An 18,902-nucleotide genomic window follows, 5' to 3' on the forward strand; every position below is an offset into this window, starting at 1 on the left:
CAAAATTCATTTACTTAATTACACTTTAATTTCAAATAGCTTATTTGCACTTAGAGAATGTCTTCCATAATGAAAGAACTGGTATACCACACCAAGGGATGTAAAGGTGGAAAGAAATGCACTATTAAGAAGTAAAGGATAGCTGACGAAAAAGAGACTTCAGTTTCTTGTCAAATTCCTTCAATCATAAATATCAGTTAATTACTTGGTATATACACCTGCTGCCAATTGTAAAATATGAATATAACCTTGCAATTTTACAGGATAAGATTAATTTGATTGTCTTCAAGTTTAACCAAAGTAAAGAAAACATCACAAACAAGAAAAAATGCATTACCTGAATGAATAAGCAGTGATTAAACTGATGAAATAATTTATCTAGAAAATTGGCATCCGCTGACAGTTGCTACTAATGAAAATTGTATGATAATATAGGCAATCAGTTGTACATGTTAAATGTTTTCTTTTTTAGGATACCCACTGAGCAGCCAAGACCACACATGTTCAATCTAAATAGGACAAGCACATATTTAATTGGATATTAGAGAATTCCACACAACCTTAACTTGGTTAATGAACTGAGGTCTGCCTATACAACATAAGGAAATTTTCTTAAAGTATGAAAACATTTCTAAATCACAAAAAATTCCCCAGCAGATATCAATAGAGATTACTAGTTCTCTACAACTAACATGCATGGCAAAAATTTAGTGCTCTCTATCATTTGACATCAATGAATATGTTATATATCTGTCACATTAAAGAAAACTGACAGCATTTAAAATACAATGTTTTATACTCTCCTAACGCAAGGGTAATGCATTCAATGTATTGGCTTTGAAAATTGTTCACATTGTTGCACATGTATGGTAGAATAACGTGGCAAAGACATTTGAATAGCTCGTTTCTCATTCATTTGACCAAACTTATTGATGTGTATACAAAGCAAGCCATGCACTCACTGGGTTGTAACATAATTCAAAATGATTTGATCTGGTAAGTATATAGTATCTCTTCTGTGCCAAACTTTGAATAAATCCTCAATATGAGAAATATAAATGTACAAAAATAGTCTGAATGATATCATATAAATAATGAGGAATAACTAAAACACATAATTTATGAACAAAAAAGAGTTGTATTCATATAGCTAATACATAACACATATACTATATTTAACTGAGGTCATTTTGTTTCATTATGGGGAAAATAAAGGTTTAACAAGCAAGAGAAATGCAAAATGAATGAAGAGAATTTATATTAAAAACAGTAGTGCCAATGCATTAAGATAATTCATTTTTCCCTTTTCTTGTTATCCTAAATCACATTCCTTGACAACACAATATAATTGCCAAATCCAAACAAAACAATCATAGTTGCATAGTAAAAATTATGCAGTTCATTATGAAAAAGATTAAAACCATGATTTTATCATAATTGTCAAGTAAGTAATCAGTGTCATAATAAGGCAAAGGGCAAAAAGTGTACTTAAATAAGAGATCGTAATTTAAGCATTTGCACAATAATTTGAAATTTTGGCACATTTTCCCCATTTCAGATTGCACAGAAAATATATGGATGATTTAACAACAACCTACACAATACATATTCACACTGTTGTGAGAAAATATACATGGTAGCATCTCTATTTCTTCTGATTTATTACAAGAAACAGCCTGGACTTTCCTTCTTCTTTCCTGCCATTTTCTTTTAACTCGTGGCAATGTTCTGTGTGGAGTGATGCTGAAGCTAAGAAATGTTAGTTCAACCACCACCCACCAAAGAAAAGAGTTAGTGTCACCCACTCACCAAAGCAAGTACAGTGGTAGAGAAAAGTCCTCTAGCAGTGCAAGTCACATGAGACACGAGACAAAAATGAAGAATATGAACACTTCAGTAGGTGGCTCTCCCTTCTGACAAAACATGGAATGTGACATGGTGCCCAGCTTCTGTATTTTCATCTTTTTTTCTCCATTTTTCACTTTGACCACTGTCATACAAACAGTGAAATAGAGACAGTCCCAAGCAATAGAGCAAGACAGGCAGAATTAGCAACTGTACTGCGTGAGTACATAAAACTAGGGAGGATTTGCCCACCTGATGACTTCTGGGAATCATTGTAGTTGCTCAGAGGATGCTGTGAGGTTCCATGAAGCACCAATGTGAAACCCTTCAACTCCGCCGCTGTAAACATAAAAAAGAAGTAAGTTTTTGAGCTCAATTTCAAAATTGACATTAATATCCAATTTTTACTGACTACTTAACTAATATTACCCTTAATGTGAATGGATATCGTATAAAACTTATAATAAATGGCTACAAAAAATGTAAAAATCAGAAACGTGTAATTTATATGTACATAAATTGATTTTTTTACCACACTTTCAATACAAATGTAAGTTAACTTTCTTTTAAGTGCAATCAATTGGTTAATGCAATCATTCCTATATAGCTTCATATATATATATATATATATGTACAGTGAGGAAGAAAAGCCAGCAAATGAACTGAAAAAAGAAAAAAATCAAGACTTAATAAAAGACACAAAGGGATATAAAACAATAAGGATAAATATGAACAACAATAATAATGCATAATGTGGTGTGTTCATTAATTGTGCATAATTAAAACCATGCATTAGTTACTACAAGCTGGTTCTACAGTACTTCATGACAAACTAATGCCTAACATTGTTTTGTTATCTCTTGTCAGGGCCTATTGCAGCCAATCATGATATTCTGCCCTTGCTAAGCATTTTTATACCAGGGCACATTATCAGCTGTTATAAGAACTGCTCTGCTAAGTTCTTTTTTTTTCTAGAAAGCATACTTTGCAACTATTTAAAGACAAAATCTGTAGTCTATTGTTATCCACAGCAAATTACACCCCTTGATGGCACTCCTGTGCCTGAGATGATAGACTTTCAATCAGTTTTTAAATTAACTAAATCCATCCATGCAGCATTCAAATCCGTAAACAAATAAAGCAATGTGACATGCAGACAGTTTTGAGTGCACAACAAAACAACACCATCAAGACACAGAACACAGAAACGACACCAAGAATAGAAAGTATATATATATTGCCTTGCCTGTAGTCATAAAACTAGTGGTAGGAGTTGTGGAAATATGTGCTGGATAGCGATTCATGTAAGGTGGATCTTGTTCGTTTCTTGGGACATTAGGCTTATTGTAATTAGGCTTATCAGTCTTACTTGTGACCCTCAGGGGGTACTGATAGAAATGAGTGGTGGTAGTAGTAGTAGTAGTGGGCTCAGTTGTTGTCTTTGTTGGCCATCGTATCTTTGTTTTCGTAGGAACAGGCGAGGTGGTTTTAAGGGGGGTGGTGGTTTTGGGGGAAGGTGTAGGTGGTGCGAGTGGGTCTGTTTCTGTTCCATACAAAACTAGAGTCCAGTCATGTAGGCGTGCTCGGCGGACTGCAAGCAAAAATGGAAGTCATTTGACATCTCACCATACAAACAATCATACATCTGAAACAATATCTGCCTTGAGACAGACAACAAATATATATATATATATAAATATATCAACAGACAATACTATGACATTACTTTCTCTCTGATAACACACAATAATATTTTCTTTTGTATATTAGTTTATGGCTGGAGTGAAATAAACAATCCTAATACCCAATTCACTGTTACTGCTATAAAATGTAGAAACTAACAGAAAACAAAACCTTGTATAGAGCTCAAGTTAGCCTTTTATGACCTGAATTAAATCACTGATTTTATTTTAACTTTAAGCCCTGGCACCTATTTTAGTACTTAAAATAAAGTTCTCATATCAGACAGAAGAAATGTTTACAGAGATCAACACTATAGGATCACATGAGTGCAAGGGATAATGAAAGCTGCCAAATTACACTAAATAAGACTGGTATAATATAGTCACTGGCACTGATGACCTACAGGCTAAGAAGTAGAGTGCAATGTTAGTTTGGAGCAGTCACTACAATAAATATGCAGATTAAATCAGCTAGCGTGCATTCCTGTGTTCTCATGGGTAACTTCTTACTATAGGGATTGAACTTGGAGAACAAATGCTCTTCCCCTGACTCCCCCCCCCCCCAAACAGCCTGAGCAGAATTTCCAAATTGTTTGTTCTAACATTTACCCTTTCTAGGCAATAACCAATTACAATTATGTATGTAAAATTACAAACATATACAAATATTTCTGACACTTAACACCTTTGCATCATTTGAGAAGTAACCAACAAAAAAGATGTATATAGACAATTTACAAAAATACAGTGTTTCTATTATTCCTCTCATCAGACAACTTACATAGTTATTAATTGAATAGGATTCTCATCACCGATATTTCCACAAAAAACTGAAAATATCTACAGAAATATTACATCTTAGAAAGGGAATCAGTGGAAGTCAATCCCAAGTAAGAAGAAATTGCGTCAGTAATTGTTGATTAGGAAAATACTGCAAGGTCGACTGAGACCGAGACCTGGTAAAGTCAGATAAATTAAGCTGACTAGTTTTGTGATTTGTTCATATTTGGAGAAAAAAAAAAGGGGGGGGGGGAGTAAAATAGTTAACCCAACCTTAACAAAGAGCAAGTATCAAAAGTACCACTTACGCATAGCATCACTATTTTCTACTTCCAGTGTCCACTTTCCCTCTGCAATCTCCCCCCAGTTATGTGTGGTCATAAAGGCCCAGTCTCCAAACCCATCCTTTGAGGTATCCCGGGCTCTTTTGGCTAAAAGTGTAGATCTGGTGCCTGATGGAGATGTGAGGAAAATCTGAATGGCACCTCTGTGCTCTGAGGACAGTGTGATCTTGGCCTGAACATGTTCAAGGTAACGCACGTGGTGAGCAGTGCCAAAACATGCATCTGTTCGAATTGACACGGTTATCGTGTTTCTTGCAGTAATTGCCCTGGAAGAAAAGGATAATCATATCTATTCACTGATTAAGTAAAAACATCGATAAAAGATGCTACTTTTTAGGCTCAATTTGCTATATTATATTGCAGCTTTGGCTAATGTGAAGCTTCCTGGCAGAGAACACTCATTTAGAAATTTCAACACCTCTTTATGGCTCCCATGGTATGCTTTTAATGTAGTTTGAGAACTAGCCACTGTAAACTGATGATCTTGGATGTCTTTCTCAAGAAAAACTGGAACCTGAATGATGCCCCATTCAATGATTTTCCTTCTTTCTGTAATCAATGAAATGGGCTGTAGATCATGTTAAAGTGACAGCATTTTCTCTCTCTTTATATTTTTGCATAATATGTGCTTTTGCATGAATGGATTGCTCTCTTCAGGAGTAATTTTATCATCAAAAGTGTATTACCTTCAATGGTAACAAATTGAAAAAGTACAATATACTTTAGTGGCTTTTATAGAGAAACAAGCATTTCAGATTTTTAAATTTTTTTTCCTTATAAGATCAGTGTTGCTACTAGCTAAAGACCATTTAACAAGCAATGGAGCAGCAGGGATTTCATATCATTTATCATCAAGAATGAAAAGATAATGAGAATCACTCTTGGACTTCACAGTAGTGTAATTCAATTGTCTCAGGGGACAAAACATAATTTTTAGGGGGAACCAATTACCTCTTACACTACAAGTAATCATACCACAGAGACACACTAGATGAGCATTTTGCACCTTTCTGGTACTTCACACCTTTGCTCCATTTGAGATGTATTTGTCATCCAAGAACAGGGTAAGCTTTAGTCAGAATAACAGCTATCCCTGAGTATGTCCTACTAAAAAAATTCTTGTAATAATGATCATAACTGACACAGCACTTAAACTTATAAGATGCCATTCCAATATTCTTAACCAAATATCATTGACACACCAGGCAGGAGTCAAGGACAAGATATATATTTTTACACTTTGTTGCACAGATGTGGTGTGTATGTGTGAGTGTGTGTGTGTGTGTCAGGGATAATTCATGGCAAACATCCACTAAATGAGCAACCTAATTGCAACTACCAATACACTCATCAATTACCATAATTATAATGTATTTACACATTGACAAGAAAACTGGCATCATTTCAGAAGGTTTTCAATGACAGATATTGCCAATTTTTGACAAATTCATCAATAGTAATTATCATAATGAAATTACAGAATTGTCAAGATGAGTTAGAAATTAAAGTCAAATTACCAACTTTGCAAATTAGAGCCCTGAATCATGAGCATGTAGCCTAGAATGCTTGGTAACCCTCACCTGTTACTCTTGGGGACAGGGATTTCACAGATGAGCTGTTTTGGCACTGAGGTCCAGTTCTTAGCCATGGAGGCCATTGCACTGGCATCCATTAAACCATAACCAAAGGAATGACTAACTGGAAAATTCAAAGAAATCAACCTGTTAAACATGGTCACTCAATCAGCTAAATGTTTGTAATCATATCAAGAAAATATCAAGAATAATTTATCAAGGAGCAATAATTGTGTTTACATTAAAATTTCCTTTAGATTTTGATTTAATTTTTTGTAATATGCATGAATCTGGACAAATATTACTCTAAAAAAATCAAAACACTGTATGTTTTCATCAGATATACAGTTTGCTGATTGAGGACTTGATGAAGAAACTGACATGCAAATTCTCTGATGACAGGCTGGTAATTTTCTTGGGCAATGGATCAGAAGATTATATGCTGCTGGATTGATCACAAAGTTAGAGCAGTGCTTTTACAGGCTGAAGAACATCATATAACAATCTAACAGCTTTTCTTTAAAAAATCATTTATCAAAATTGAAGTGGGGGACATATTGATCGATGGTCCTCAATTTTGTGAGACAGATACAGAAGTGCATTTACATGCTGTAGAACATTACATAACAACCTAACAGCCTTTTTAAGCACAAACTTTTTCATCCGCTGATGTAGGGAACATATTGATCAAAAGTTCCCATCTTTATTAACTCTGGTAAGAAAGCTTGCCCTTCTTGTGGTGAATCACTCCAATTATTTTCATCATCAGATATTGAAACCTGTTGGCATTTTCAATTATAAACTGAATGAAATTCTCATCAGAGATGGAAAAGACCAATCACAAAGATAGCAAATAAATTTCAATGCTTGCACTATAGTTTGCATTAACCTAAAGCATTCATAATGCCTCTGACACAACTTTGTGGGATTTTTTTCTCAATTTGCTGAAATTTACTGGGCAGCAAATGCAAATGAAATCTGTGGAGTGCTTGATATATAAATAAGACAAAAATGTTTATATATCACTAAAAGTCCAAGATTTTGACGTGTTTTGTTAAAAAATTGCTTGCAAAAGTGGTTAGCCTAAAAATATTCATAACATTCATCTAATATAAAATGTTGTCAAATGTGAAAGACATGGAAGACATTGTGGAATTGTAGACATCCTACCTTTTCTTCCCACCCCATTGGTGGTCCAGTCCCCTGCTCGTAATTTGTGGGGTTTGGCCGTCATCACAACAATATGCTGTAAATCTCTCCAAGACAGATTGGGGCTGCAAAGATCAATACATGTTCATTATGAAAGGGATAGAAGAAAAAACAAAATTCCTAAAGCTAGGAGAAAGGGTTCATGCGAACATCTATACAATAATCAATGGAAAATGTACTCCCATGGGCACACGATAAGAAAAGGAGTAATCAAAATTTCATACCAAGGCACTAGTAGTTTTGATTCTCAGTTGATATCAGGACCCTGGAGTCAATAAATGCTAATCAAACTGGGGTCCCTGCACTGATGAAGCAATTCATAGGCATTGAAGCCTGCTAACTTGGCTTGATAACGTCTAGGAGATTGATTAAAGGAAAAAAATGATACCCCAATTATAAAATGGTCACTTTTGTACTTTGGTTAAGAAAAAAGATTTTTTTGGTAGCGATGCCTTCATTGATACTTTGGTTCACACAAATGGTTAATCACTTAAGTAAAATTCAAACAAAAAAGAAAAAAAAAAAAAAAACGTTACTTATACTGTATCATATCTATAAAGGCAAAAATGTAAACAATTAACTGATACAATTGATCAACTGTTAAATATTAAACATCTAAATTTTTTAGCTGCACCTTTAGGCTTACAGGACAAGAGAATATGTTTTCCTTCATGAAGGAAGGAGTAAATAATTATCTTAGTGTCACAAAGCCATTTGTTCATAAACACAATTCAAAGGGACTCAGAATTCCAATTTGAACACGTTTTTAAATGAAAAACAAGCTTCCCGTAACCACAGATTAACCAGATTACAAACAAACAATGTTGTTTCTCTGTATACTGAAATTTATGTGTCTGTGTGAACAGTCTATCTATCAATGTGCACAGTCTTCTGTCTTTTAAAATCACATGGTTTGTCAACTTCATCCATCAGCAACCCCAGGTTCACCTTTTTCCAATTTTCTTATTACATGATATGGCAATTCATTACAGACCACAATCTATACCAAAGTGAAATCAAAACCAACTTTTCATCATATAGATTTTCCTTTTGCAATGAAACTAAAACTTTCATTAATTTCATTTCAGCAAATATATTAACCTGAGGAGTGAAAAGAGTAGGAACCGACATTATACTGATCTTTTTTTTTCTTCTTTCTGATCAGGATCTAAGGATGGAAAAAAAGGATGTCTTTGCTTGTGGAGCTAAACTATTTATTCCAACAGTCAAACCTAAACTACATCAACCCTCTCTTACTTTGCTTGTAAGGCTAAAGCACATATCCCAGCTGCTAGTGGGGCACTGGCTGAGGTTCCAGTATGAGACTCAGTGCAAGCTTTTCTCAGGTCTGTGGTCACCTGAAATAATAAACATTTCATTTTCATCAGCCTCGTGCTTACTAATGGGTTTACATCCAATCACTTAGACTAGGTGTTTTTTTTTTACAAAAGTGGTAAGCCTTCAAAAATATCCATAATATTCATCTAACCTGAAATGTCAAATACGTAAGACATGGAAGACATTGTGAAATTGCAGACGAAGAAGACGAATATAGTTATGACACAGTAAGGTACCAAATGTCACCTTTTCTTCTTTTTTAATAATCAAATTAATAAAGATCACCTGCACCTGATAGCTACATGAAGTGAGCTAACATATTTGCTTAATGCACACATCAGGCATATAACTGTGGAGCTATGCCACCCTAAACCTTTCAGATGCCTTTCAAATGGCAGTGCACCATTTCTGTAAATGCATTGCTAATGTTCCACTTTGTAAATAGAAAGCATTTAACATGAAGGCCATGAAGTTATAAGTGTCCCTAATTGTACCATTACTAACTATTAGTACTCCCAATCAACTTACTATTTGTCTCTCATTTCCTGAGCCACTGCTGTAAGTGGTGGCTAGAGTGGAGGAGCAGGCCTCTGAATACCATGGAATGTTCCCTGATTCAGTTGTACTACTAATGGACAGTGTGTAGATACTGTTGGTATACCCATCACAGTTACAGCTATCATCATCACGGCCACCATTCCCTGATGCCCACACAAAGATAGAACCCAGACCTTGGCGACCCTAAAACAATTCACAAAAAAAGACATGCAGTAGCCAAAACAGTCAGAGATTCCATTTCCTCATATGAATAAATGCCACTACTAACAACATAATCAAGTTCTGCTATCATTGCTATGCAACAAATGGAACATTAGTGTTTTTACAGCATTTCAAAATAGAAAATATTTTTTCATATTTAAGTACAGCTGTAGATGTAGTGAATGAGAATATTTATTTCACAAGTAAAAGCATGACCTACTATTTCCAGTATTGTGAACTGGTTTATGAGGGATTTTCAAAATTATCTCCATGTACAATGCCTTAAACATACACTTAAAGGCTTTGGTACTGAACTTAATCATGAACCAAAGAATATTTTGATGGTTCATTTACGCTGCAAGATTGTCAGATGATTATGATAGCAAGATGATTAACTTTTCAATAAACAACCAAACCATGTCAAGCTCTGTTGTTAAAATGAGAATATGAGCTGGAACTTGTTGCAAACGTGATATTCTCTGCTTTAACTTTATAACACATTGACAGCTCTGAAAGCCTTTCTGTCATCAATGAAAGTGCTTTTACAGAGTAACATATTTTAATAATTTTATAGTTGGCTACACACTTATTAGATTCAATTCCATTATCACAGTGGACTATCATAACGCTTTCCTTATTTTCAAATAGTTGTGACAAAAGTATTCTTTGGAGTATTAAAAAAAAAAAAAAAAACACCAAAAAAATCATAATTTAGATTTTATGTCCTTTAAAAAAAAGGAATTGGTAAACCTGAGTGAAATTTTAAAGTGCATCATCTCATTTGGGAGACACACAACAACAAAAGGCACAAATAAGGGCCCACTGAAGATCTTTTTAAAAGAATCAGTGAAATCAAGCAAAGCATTTTTATTCAATAATGTAAGTTCATCATCCTCACTTTGGAGACCCCATCTTTAAAAGCTTTTTTGGCTAGTGTTGCTGGCCCATCCACTGTCCTTCCATCATCATCAGGCCCCCAGCTAGCACTGTAAATATCTATGTGGTCTCGACGGAGACTGAGAGATGTTGCTTCTACGGCATCTGTCACATCTCCATCTAACATACGAACACCTGAAACCAAATAAAAATGATAATAAAATTGTCAATACTTTCAAAGAAAATTCAGAGTTTTTTTGGATATATTGTATTCAGTTTTTAACCATCACCTCAAGGATATTTTGAAACTGATGACAAAGTTTTTGTTTCAAACACGAAAAAAGACATGATAAAAATTTATTTCAGCAACTTAAAAAAAAAAAAAAAAAAATCTGCTGCCAGGAGAAGAAAAAAAAAATCAATGTCTGATCAATGTTACTTCAAATCTAGAATTAAGCTTTATCTTAATTGCCATCTAATGCCAACAAAATTCAACTGGTATTTCCTATAATGAATGAATGGTTTATCCTATACTGAATGAATGAATCTTGACGTAAGATATAATTGTCTTCTGGTAAAAATACCACACACAACTGGCAAGGCACCTCATTTGATTTATATTCCCACTTTATATTGAAATTTCTTGTTTACTTTATTTTCCTTTCCACAAAACTAGGTACTAATTTTTAAGAAGAGTAACATAAAAAAAAAAAAAAAAAAAAAAAAAAAAAAAAAAAAAAAAAAAAAAAACATACACACTCCAAAGTTTCATAAGTTTCATAATATCAATCAGAGGTTGAGATTTATTCTGCATGATTGTGAAAAATGTTCCCGATTTTTTAAAATGAAACTTAATTGGGGCACTGTCTAAATACAGACATTTCTATTCTGACATCCTGTAATATCATTGTACCTCCTATATTTGCATCATAAGCAATGCCAACACTGCACACATTGTTATTAGACGAGGCAGCTACTTCTCCAGCACAGCGCGTCCCATGTCTGAAATGAAATCAACAGTTGAAGTTAACAGGAAATCTATGTACTCACAAAATACTTATGTTTTTACTTACAGTGAAATTGTATCAATAGAGATAACTTCTTTGAACCAATTAATGTAAATCTGTGGATCACTTTATCATATCTGATACTTGATGGGATACCTAATTTCAAAATCCAAGAGCAAACTGCAGTACAGACAAAAACTTCATCTTATCCATTGAGTTCAAGACCCACAACCAGGACACCTGTGTACTTAAATTGAAGGGTTTGGCATGTTTCCTTATCCAGGCCAGTGTTAATTCATTACAACTCTTTTTTAGTCACACCATGCAATGCATGACATATTGCCCTTTGGTTTAAAAGTGGTTTGATGTTACCTGAAAATCTGGCAACAGCAGTGAAGTAGTACATCAATTGGTATATTGCAAGGGTGTTAAGGAGCAGCATCTATCAACAGGACATTTTTCTCTTGAAATGCTTACAGCTTAGTTATAAACGATGACTTAAAATTTATAAATTACATAATATCTTATAATTGCCTTTCCTAGTTTTGTAGCTAAATAGTATTTGAAAGCCAAAGCAACAGGATTCCTCTGTCGATCTTACATTCAGTCTTATTATTTGATTGATTTTCAATGCAGCTAATACTGCTGGTAGATAATTCCTTAAGTTGTAGCCTTCTACAACTTACATCCATATATATAGATCTTTGGCCAAAGTCCTTAACCTCGCTTTTGACAAAAGAAATTGTGCTACATCTTCCACTTTGTGTTGTCTATGATTATAAATAATTACTATAAATATGAAGGTTTGTTTCACATTGTAGAATATAGTCATGTATACAATACTTGTAGTGTCATGCTAGCATATGATCAGTGCTGTGAGCAGTTGACTCGGCATTAAGACCGCACCTAGCTTATGATTATGAAATACTGAACTTGAATGTATAATAATGGTACATTTCTATATATGTAACCTTGGTGTTATTTATCTACGTATTTTATTATTATCATTACTATTGTTGCTATTAAGCATAAACTTGCAAAAGGATGTAACTGTAACCTTTTTATTCAAGTGCCCAATTTTCCCAGCTAAAAATCAAAAACTTTTCCAACTTTAATCTTTTTTTGGAGATGGCAGAAAAAGTCTGACATGACACCAGATGCTCAGATCACAGTACGCTTATCACTGTAGGAAATACATGACTGCATGGCCTGCTAAATGAGAATTTACCACTCACCCGGACAGATTCACACTTGCTATCTGTCATAATAAAGCTAAGAAACCCTTGATTTGTGAGATAGTTAACGGGTTTCATACATTTCCACTAGAAAATCACTAAATGCTGAAACACTGAAAGGATTTACTGACACATCCCTAAATGCCATTACCATTGTAGGGAAGCATTACTGCAGGACTAATGAGCTTGGGGATGACTTGCCACAGCTTGTATATCACACTGTATTTTACTTTAGTTCAACAAGTACAGCCTTGATGAAACCTTAAAATGAAAAAAGTATTCAACAATAATACTCTGCTCAGATGAATGTAAATAAGAATACTGAATACAACTGATCATCAAAGGACCAGAGGGTAGGGATCCTTTTCATCCTTTTTTCAACACTCCTTCAACTTGTAAAACAGGATGGTGTTTCAGGTTTAGAACTGAACATAAGGTGTCTCTGTATTTTTCAAATCTGCCCCAATACTGGCATGGGCCAAATGTAGCCAAGGCACTGAAATTACTTGGCTTAATTCCACAGGGAAAGAACTAGTTATTTTCTTTCGTCAATGAAAGCTGCAATGTTAGAAAAATTAATTATGGATATTCAATAGAATTGTGGCGTCAATTAAGCTTATCCAGAACTATAGCTGTTACATAGTGTCTGGCCAGCTGCTGATAAGGACTGCATTTCTCTTTGGTAATTGTATTGAGGAACTGAAATCTCTTTTCTAATGCTAATGACCTGAAACCTTTTTCCCTTTCAAATTACATTACAGTACTTAACTGATTTTCTCTTCCCACCTCCACCCCCATTATACTGACATAATGAGATGCTGATTGTCTTTTTCCAGCCTCCCTTTCTATTACTTTCCATCAAACTAAATCATACTGCTTCATCAACTTCATTCATTCACTTTGTCAATGAGTACGAGAATAGTAAATATGCATATGTAGTACACCTGTCAAACAGAAGCTGTCATACTATCAGCAAATCTCAGAAATCCCAGATAAACCTCGTAGTTACATAACAGTGGCAGTGATGGAGCTGATAGCACTTGGAATTTAGGGGTTAAGTGATTGACTTCTTGAACCACACAGCTCAAGCATTGCTGTTCTTTCTACTTTGTTAGCCTGCTGGTGGCTGGCTTGGAGTCCGTCCAAAGCGGCAATGAGGTAAACATGTGCTTTCACACATGAAAATGTATAACTGGAAAACAAGCTGAAGATCAATAAGGACTTGGACTGGATTCCAACAAACATCCATTGCCTTATCTGTCTGTGTCCACATGTATCCACTACTGGTATTAGTATCAACTAAGCAGTATACTTCAAAGTATAAAAAAAAAACCTTTCCTGTAAAAGTTCGGTTATCCACAAACACACATGGCCTCTTTGCTGCTCTAATAAAATAAATTTTCATGTCATTACAAACTGGGTTTTAAGGAAAAAACTATTTATATTAAAAAAATAATAATAATACATAAATAAAAAGTAAATAACAATTTTGGGCTAAAAACTGTTTCATAACTTGCAAACAGGAATAGCAAAAAAGTACTTTGAACTCCTTTTCCTTTGTGATTTACAAGTTATCTTTTGTGTTGCAGAGGAAGTCTACAATGATATCATTCAAAGCTCCTGTGGAGTATCCATGTAACTGTTCTTAGCAGTTAAATGTTACCTTCAAAACACTTTGATTGATATTACTTTTGATCGACTCCCATTTATCAAAACAAGTTATGCCTGAAAACAAGTTAAGCTTTGTGCTGTGCTTATCCTAGTACATCTATCCCACCACAAGAGCTGCTATTACGCATAATATCGCCCCACTGGGATTTACTCGTTCAGAAAGCCTGACAATAGGGTCAGAATCGAATGGATGACAATTTTCTTAAAGTGACTTCTGCTCTGGACACTTTAGGTGACCTAATGCTTTTTATGGCAACAATGACAGAACAGCATCTGATACAAATCTCATACCTCAAGCTATTTTAAGGCAATGTAGCAAAAACTTTTCCAAACTGAAATGAGACTAGCTTTGGAATGGAGAACAATCAGTATTTTCTTTATAATTGCAATACCTACAAACTTAACTGTTTTCTGCAAAAGAATGTCATTTATTTGTCATTTTTCTGTTGTATACAGTGCATTATTCAAATCCAAAGAAAACGAATTAACCATAATTAGTCAACCTTACAGAGCAAGACCACCAATGAAACTTTTATGTCACACTATGACTGCCCCATAAACTGGAGAGCGATAATTTAAATTCATTTATCACCAATGACCATCAAAGACATTTGTCTCACCACACTCCTCAGTCAAGTCTGCTAACTACAATAGAAAGAGATCTTTCGATTATCTGATATCATAGGAAGAAGTTGGGAGCTTTTGATCTTAGTTAGAATTACCTACCTATTTTCATTGGAGAAATCATATCTAGGCTGGGGATCGTCATCATTGCCATTAACATCATAACTTGCTTCAGAGTCCTAGAAGGAAACATAAAGTCAAATAAAGCAAATCAGTTTTGACTTCACTAGAAAACACCCCCCATTTTCCTTTGACATTCCACTGAAAATTAATCAGAAAAACATAAATTATGTTTGAAGCTGCAACATAAAGTTTATTATAATTAAATGAATAAAAAAGTGCAATTTATAAACAAAAAGAACAAAAACATGATAATTAATCTTAAAGAATTATACATAGATAGATTGCAAATTCCCAGTTCCCTGTGAGGTCAATCAGTACATTTTACAGGCAATGCGGTTACAATTGTTTTCTCTGATGATTTGTTACAGAAGATAATCTAATCTAATCCTGAACATCATAAACAGAGACCCCTGCTTCAAACCAGACAAGTGGCAGGAAAAACTCACAGAAAACTTGAGTAACTATTCTAAGCAGGTACAATTTACACTTGGACATAACAATAAGTTCTCTATAAATAAGCACTTCCACACAGAATGAAATTATTGATAATTTTGTCTCCAGTCAATAAGGTGACTGCAGGAGTAGACGTGCAGTGGAGCATTTTAAAGGATGTTCTACAAACATACCTTGGTTGGGTGTAGCAATGGTGTTTTGAAAGTAGTATCAAGTTAAGAGCAAACAAATTCTTTTAACAAGTGAAGTCATTAACTGAGTCAGGTGCTTTGCATTATCCAGTACTACACAACTTCTACAAGAAAGTCCAAAATGTATATGGCTTAGTGCAAACAGATTAGAGGCTGTATACTATCCACAAAACACCTGATACACAAGACAGCAACCTCCCAATTACTGTTATACAGGCTGCATTACTTACATAGTTTTTCTCCAAGTCTGGATGATCCTTTTCTATTCCATCATCTAAAATAGTGACAACCACCCCTTTGCCTGAGAAGCCATTTTCCCAAGCTGGTATGACATTCATTGTTAGCTCCAAGTCATTACGATTCTGAAATGTGAAAAGATATGAAAAATAAACAACCAAACATCAAAATATTTCTAACATTAATCACCTCAAAAGTGCCAAGAGATATAATAGTTATCTTCAGCATTAACACTTAAAATTGTGGCAACTAAAAAAAAGTATATATGTATATACTAGTATACATTTTCTTTCTATTTAATCAAGCCCTACCTATCCTTGTGGGCAATCATGTTAAGTTAATAATCCACTTCACATAAAAAGCTACAGGCCTTCCTTCGTCAACATTATAGTGTTTATAAAACCATTGTAATTGCCTAAAGGAAACAAGTGACAAACCCCTTCAGAGGACAAAGTTGTACAGTGTTCAGATGCTGTAAACCCCAGTCACGAAGTTAATCAGTATTTTAGAACTCTTCCTTATTTGCAAAAGGACATTCATTGATAATTCTTTCAAAAGCCTGGGGTGGTCTTGCTTAAGACAAGAAAAAAAAGGACATTTGACATGGAATGGTATGCTAGTGCTGATTTCCTTACATGTAAACTTCCTGAGGAGTGAGCTGGAGGTTGTAACCTTTTACACACTTAACACAGGACTTTTTCTATGTGTAGACATTAACAATTTATGTAAAAAGAGATTTGAAATGCACACTGACATATTCAAGACCTCTTTGTTGAGAGAGAGAGAGAGAGAGAGAGAGAGAGAGAGAGAGAGAGAGAGAGGTGTTCATCACAAAAAGGATATCCAAAGAATAGCATCATTTTAATCACTTTTTTAATTTACCATTATGACAAATGTATAAACACAATAAGTGTTTTTTCCAGTGAATCATTTTAATGAGCAGTCACCATGAGCATCCAAAGCAAATAACATTATGGTCGTGCAACAACCAGTCTGTGAATGAACATCCTGTTCACTCCAATGTTCTGCAAGCCTGGCCAAAAAAATACAATTATTCCTGCAACAGATCAATAGGGATGACTGGAAATGCTAGGCCCCATAGAAAGCTGGAGTAAGCATAGTCATATGATACATGTATTTACTGTATTCATAAGCTCCTTGGGAGATTCAAGACAAAAGGTTCAATGAGTGAAATTATTGAATTAGATAGTGGAACGCAGATGAAATAGAATTTGGCAGTAGAAATTATATTACAGGCGGATGAAACTGTCAATAATGCTAAAACATGTAATTTTATGGATTTTTATCAAAAAGTATTTCTCTTCACCTGGCAATATCTGAAAATAAAACAAGGTAATCATCATTTGGTGAGCAAATACTGGACCAAGAAAAAATTAAAATCAATAAACCACTACATCATTGGAATGTAGCTGCCCTCTACTTGAACTGGGCACACATAGCTCTTGTTAGCCATGGTGTTCCCACATGTCCTACAGACAATGATTTCTGTTTAATTTGCTTCATAAAACCCAGGGTAAATTTGTCAGTTCCTAACCTAATGACAGGGATAATAACTGGACCGCAAGGACAATTCACTAGTGGCCAATGACCTCAATGGTAATTCTTCTGTGGAATGTTCTGGGTGAGATGCACTAATGTCAGGGTTATTGAAATCAAAATACAGAGCTGTCAATGCCACTTGGTGCTGGGTGTGTCTTTGTGAAAATGGGATGTCCCTGAGTGTTGCTTAATCAAAATTTGACTGGCAGATACCTGTTATTTATGGCCTAGGCAACTGTATGGGCCTCTTGGGATCCTGCTTAAAAACAGATGATGGATTAAGCAAACCCCATGAGCCCTGAGATGCCTTTATCAGATTCCATAAAAAAACCAAATAATAATTCAGGCAAAGCCCACCAGAACACAATTCCTTGTAAAGTTCAATGATCCTTTTCACAAGAAAAGAACATTTCTTTGACCAAGCATTTATGGAACATGAAAATAACTGAGAGTAATTAAGTAGCAAAGGTGTTTCTTCCCATAATTTCATATTCAAAAGCACTTGTGCCAATGGCATACTGGGTTGCACGTGACAGCTAGCTCTCATTCAAAAAGCTTCTAAAATATTTTCATTGGTTTTCTTCTATTTAAATCTGTGATGAATGGTCTACATAAAAAGGTGGCTATAATGAAGACTTCAATCAATACCCCAAGGCAACAAGATAATGATTGTCCGCAAAAGGTATTACAGTACTTGTATCAGGCAGGCTATACAAAGAAGGCTACTATCTTTATTTCAAGATTAATGACCATGTATTTTTGCCCAGAGGCAGTGTCATGTAATGTCAAATTTAACAACTGGCTACTGGTCACCAATCTTGATCTCTTATGGCTACCACTAATCCTTAATCATGTTGATTATGTTGACAGATATGGTCGTACTATGATGATTCATTGATCCTTAACTTGTCCAAGTGGGTGCTGATAAACAGAAAGGAAAATGGAAAGTGGTTGTTTCCACTGTATCTTGTCCTCTCACTTCCTGGTACACCAGGGTACCATGATGGACAGCCTATGTGGAAGCCTTACATGGTTACAAAATAGCCAATATACACTTAATACTGCTTAACAACAAAGACAGGCCCTTGAAAGGGAAAGACAGATAACCCTAAGTTAATGAAAATGTTGCATGCCATGTCTCTCTTTCTCTCTCTCTCACTTGCTTTTTTATTTATTTATTTTTTTTTTTAGAAATGTATTTCCTGGTAGAAATAATTCTTTAGACGGCCATAACCACACCATGACACTTATGACAAAAGATAAATTATAACAAATGAAAAATGTAACTTAACAAATATAGGGCTGATGTTGTGATCATACAAGAAATACAATAGCACTACTATACTTGTCTGAACTGCAATACCAGATATCTTTGTTTCCTCACAGAAAGTGTG

At 34.7% G+C, this 18,902-nt stretch overlaps 1 protein-coding gene across 3 annotated transcripts in view; it reads right to left on the reverse strand.

The window, feature by feature from the left end:
* Nucleotides 1-18,902, reverse strand: part of LOC106154677 (furin) — a 34,727-nt gene that overhangs the window by 5,034 nt on the left and 10,791 nt on the right. The window contains exons 4-14 of one of the 3 annotated variants that reach the window (XM_013529116.2): nt 15,942-16,073; nt 15,047-15,123; nt 11,321-11,409; nt 10,430-10,602; nt 9,301-9,513; nt 8,692-8,792; nt 7,396-7,499; nt 6,232-6,349; nt 4,616-4,917; nt 3,215-3,436; nt 2,098-2,184 (exon numbers count right to left, since the gene is read on the reverse strand). In XM_013529116.2, the coding sequence (XP_013384570.2) occupies nt 2,098-2,184; nt 3,215-3,436; nt 4,616-4,917; nt 6,232-6,349; nt 7,396-7,499; nt 8,692-8,792; nt 9,301-9,513; nt 10,430-10,602; nt 11,321-11,409; nt 15,047-15,123; nt 15,942-16,073 (1,618 nt within the window). Of the gene's footprint in view, nt 1-2,097; nt 2,185-3,091; nt 3,437-4,615; nt 4,918-6,231; nt 6,350-7,395; nt 7,500-8,691; nt 8,793-9,300; nt 9,514-10,429; nt 10,603-11,320; nt 11,410-15,046; nt 15,124-15,941; nt 16,074-18,902 lie in introns of all 3 variants that reach the window. The other 2 variants (XM_086999550.1, XM_013529125.2) reach the window with 2 other exon arrangements.

The sequence above is a fragment of the Lingula anatina genome, chromosome 1, assembly GCF_051362555.1.
Source record: "Lingula anatina isolate TDL-2025a chromosome 1, LinAna3.0, whole genome shotgun sequence".
NCBI classification, from domain to species: Eukaryota; Metazoa; Brachiopoda; class Lingulata; order Lingulida; family Lingulidae; genus Lingula; species Lingula anatina.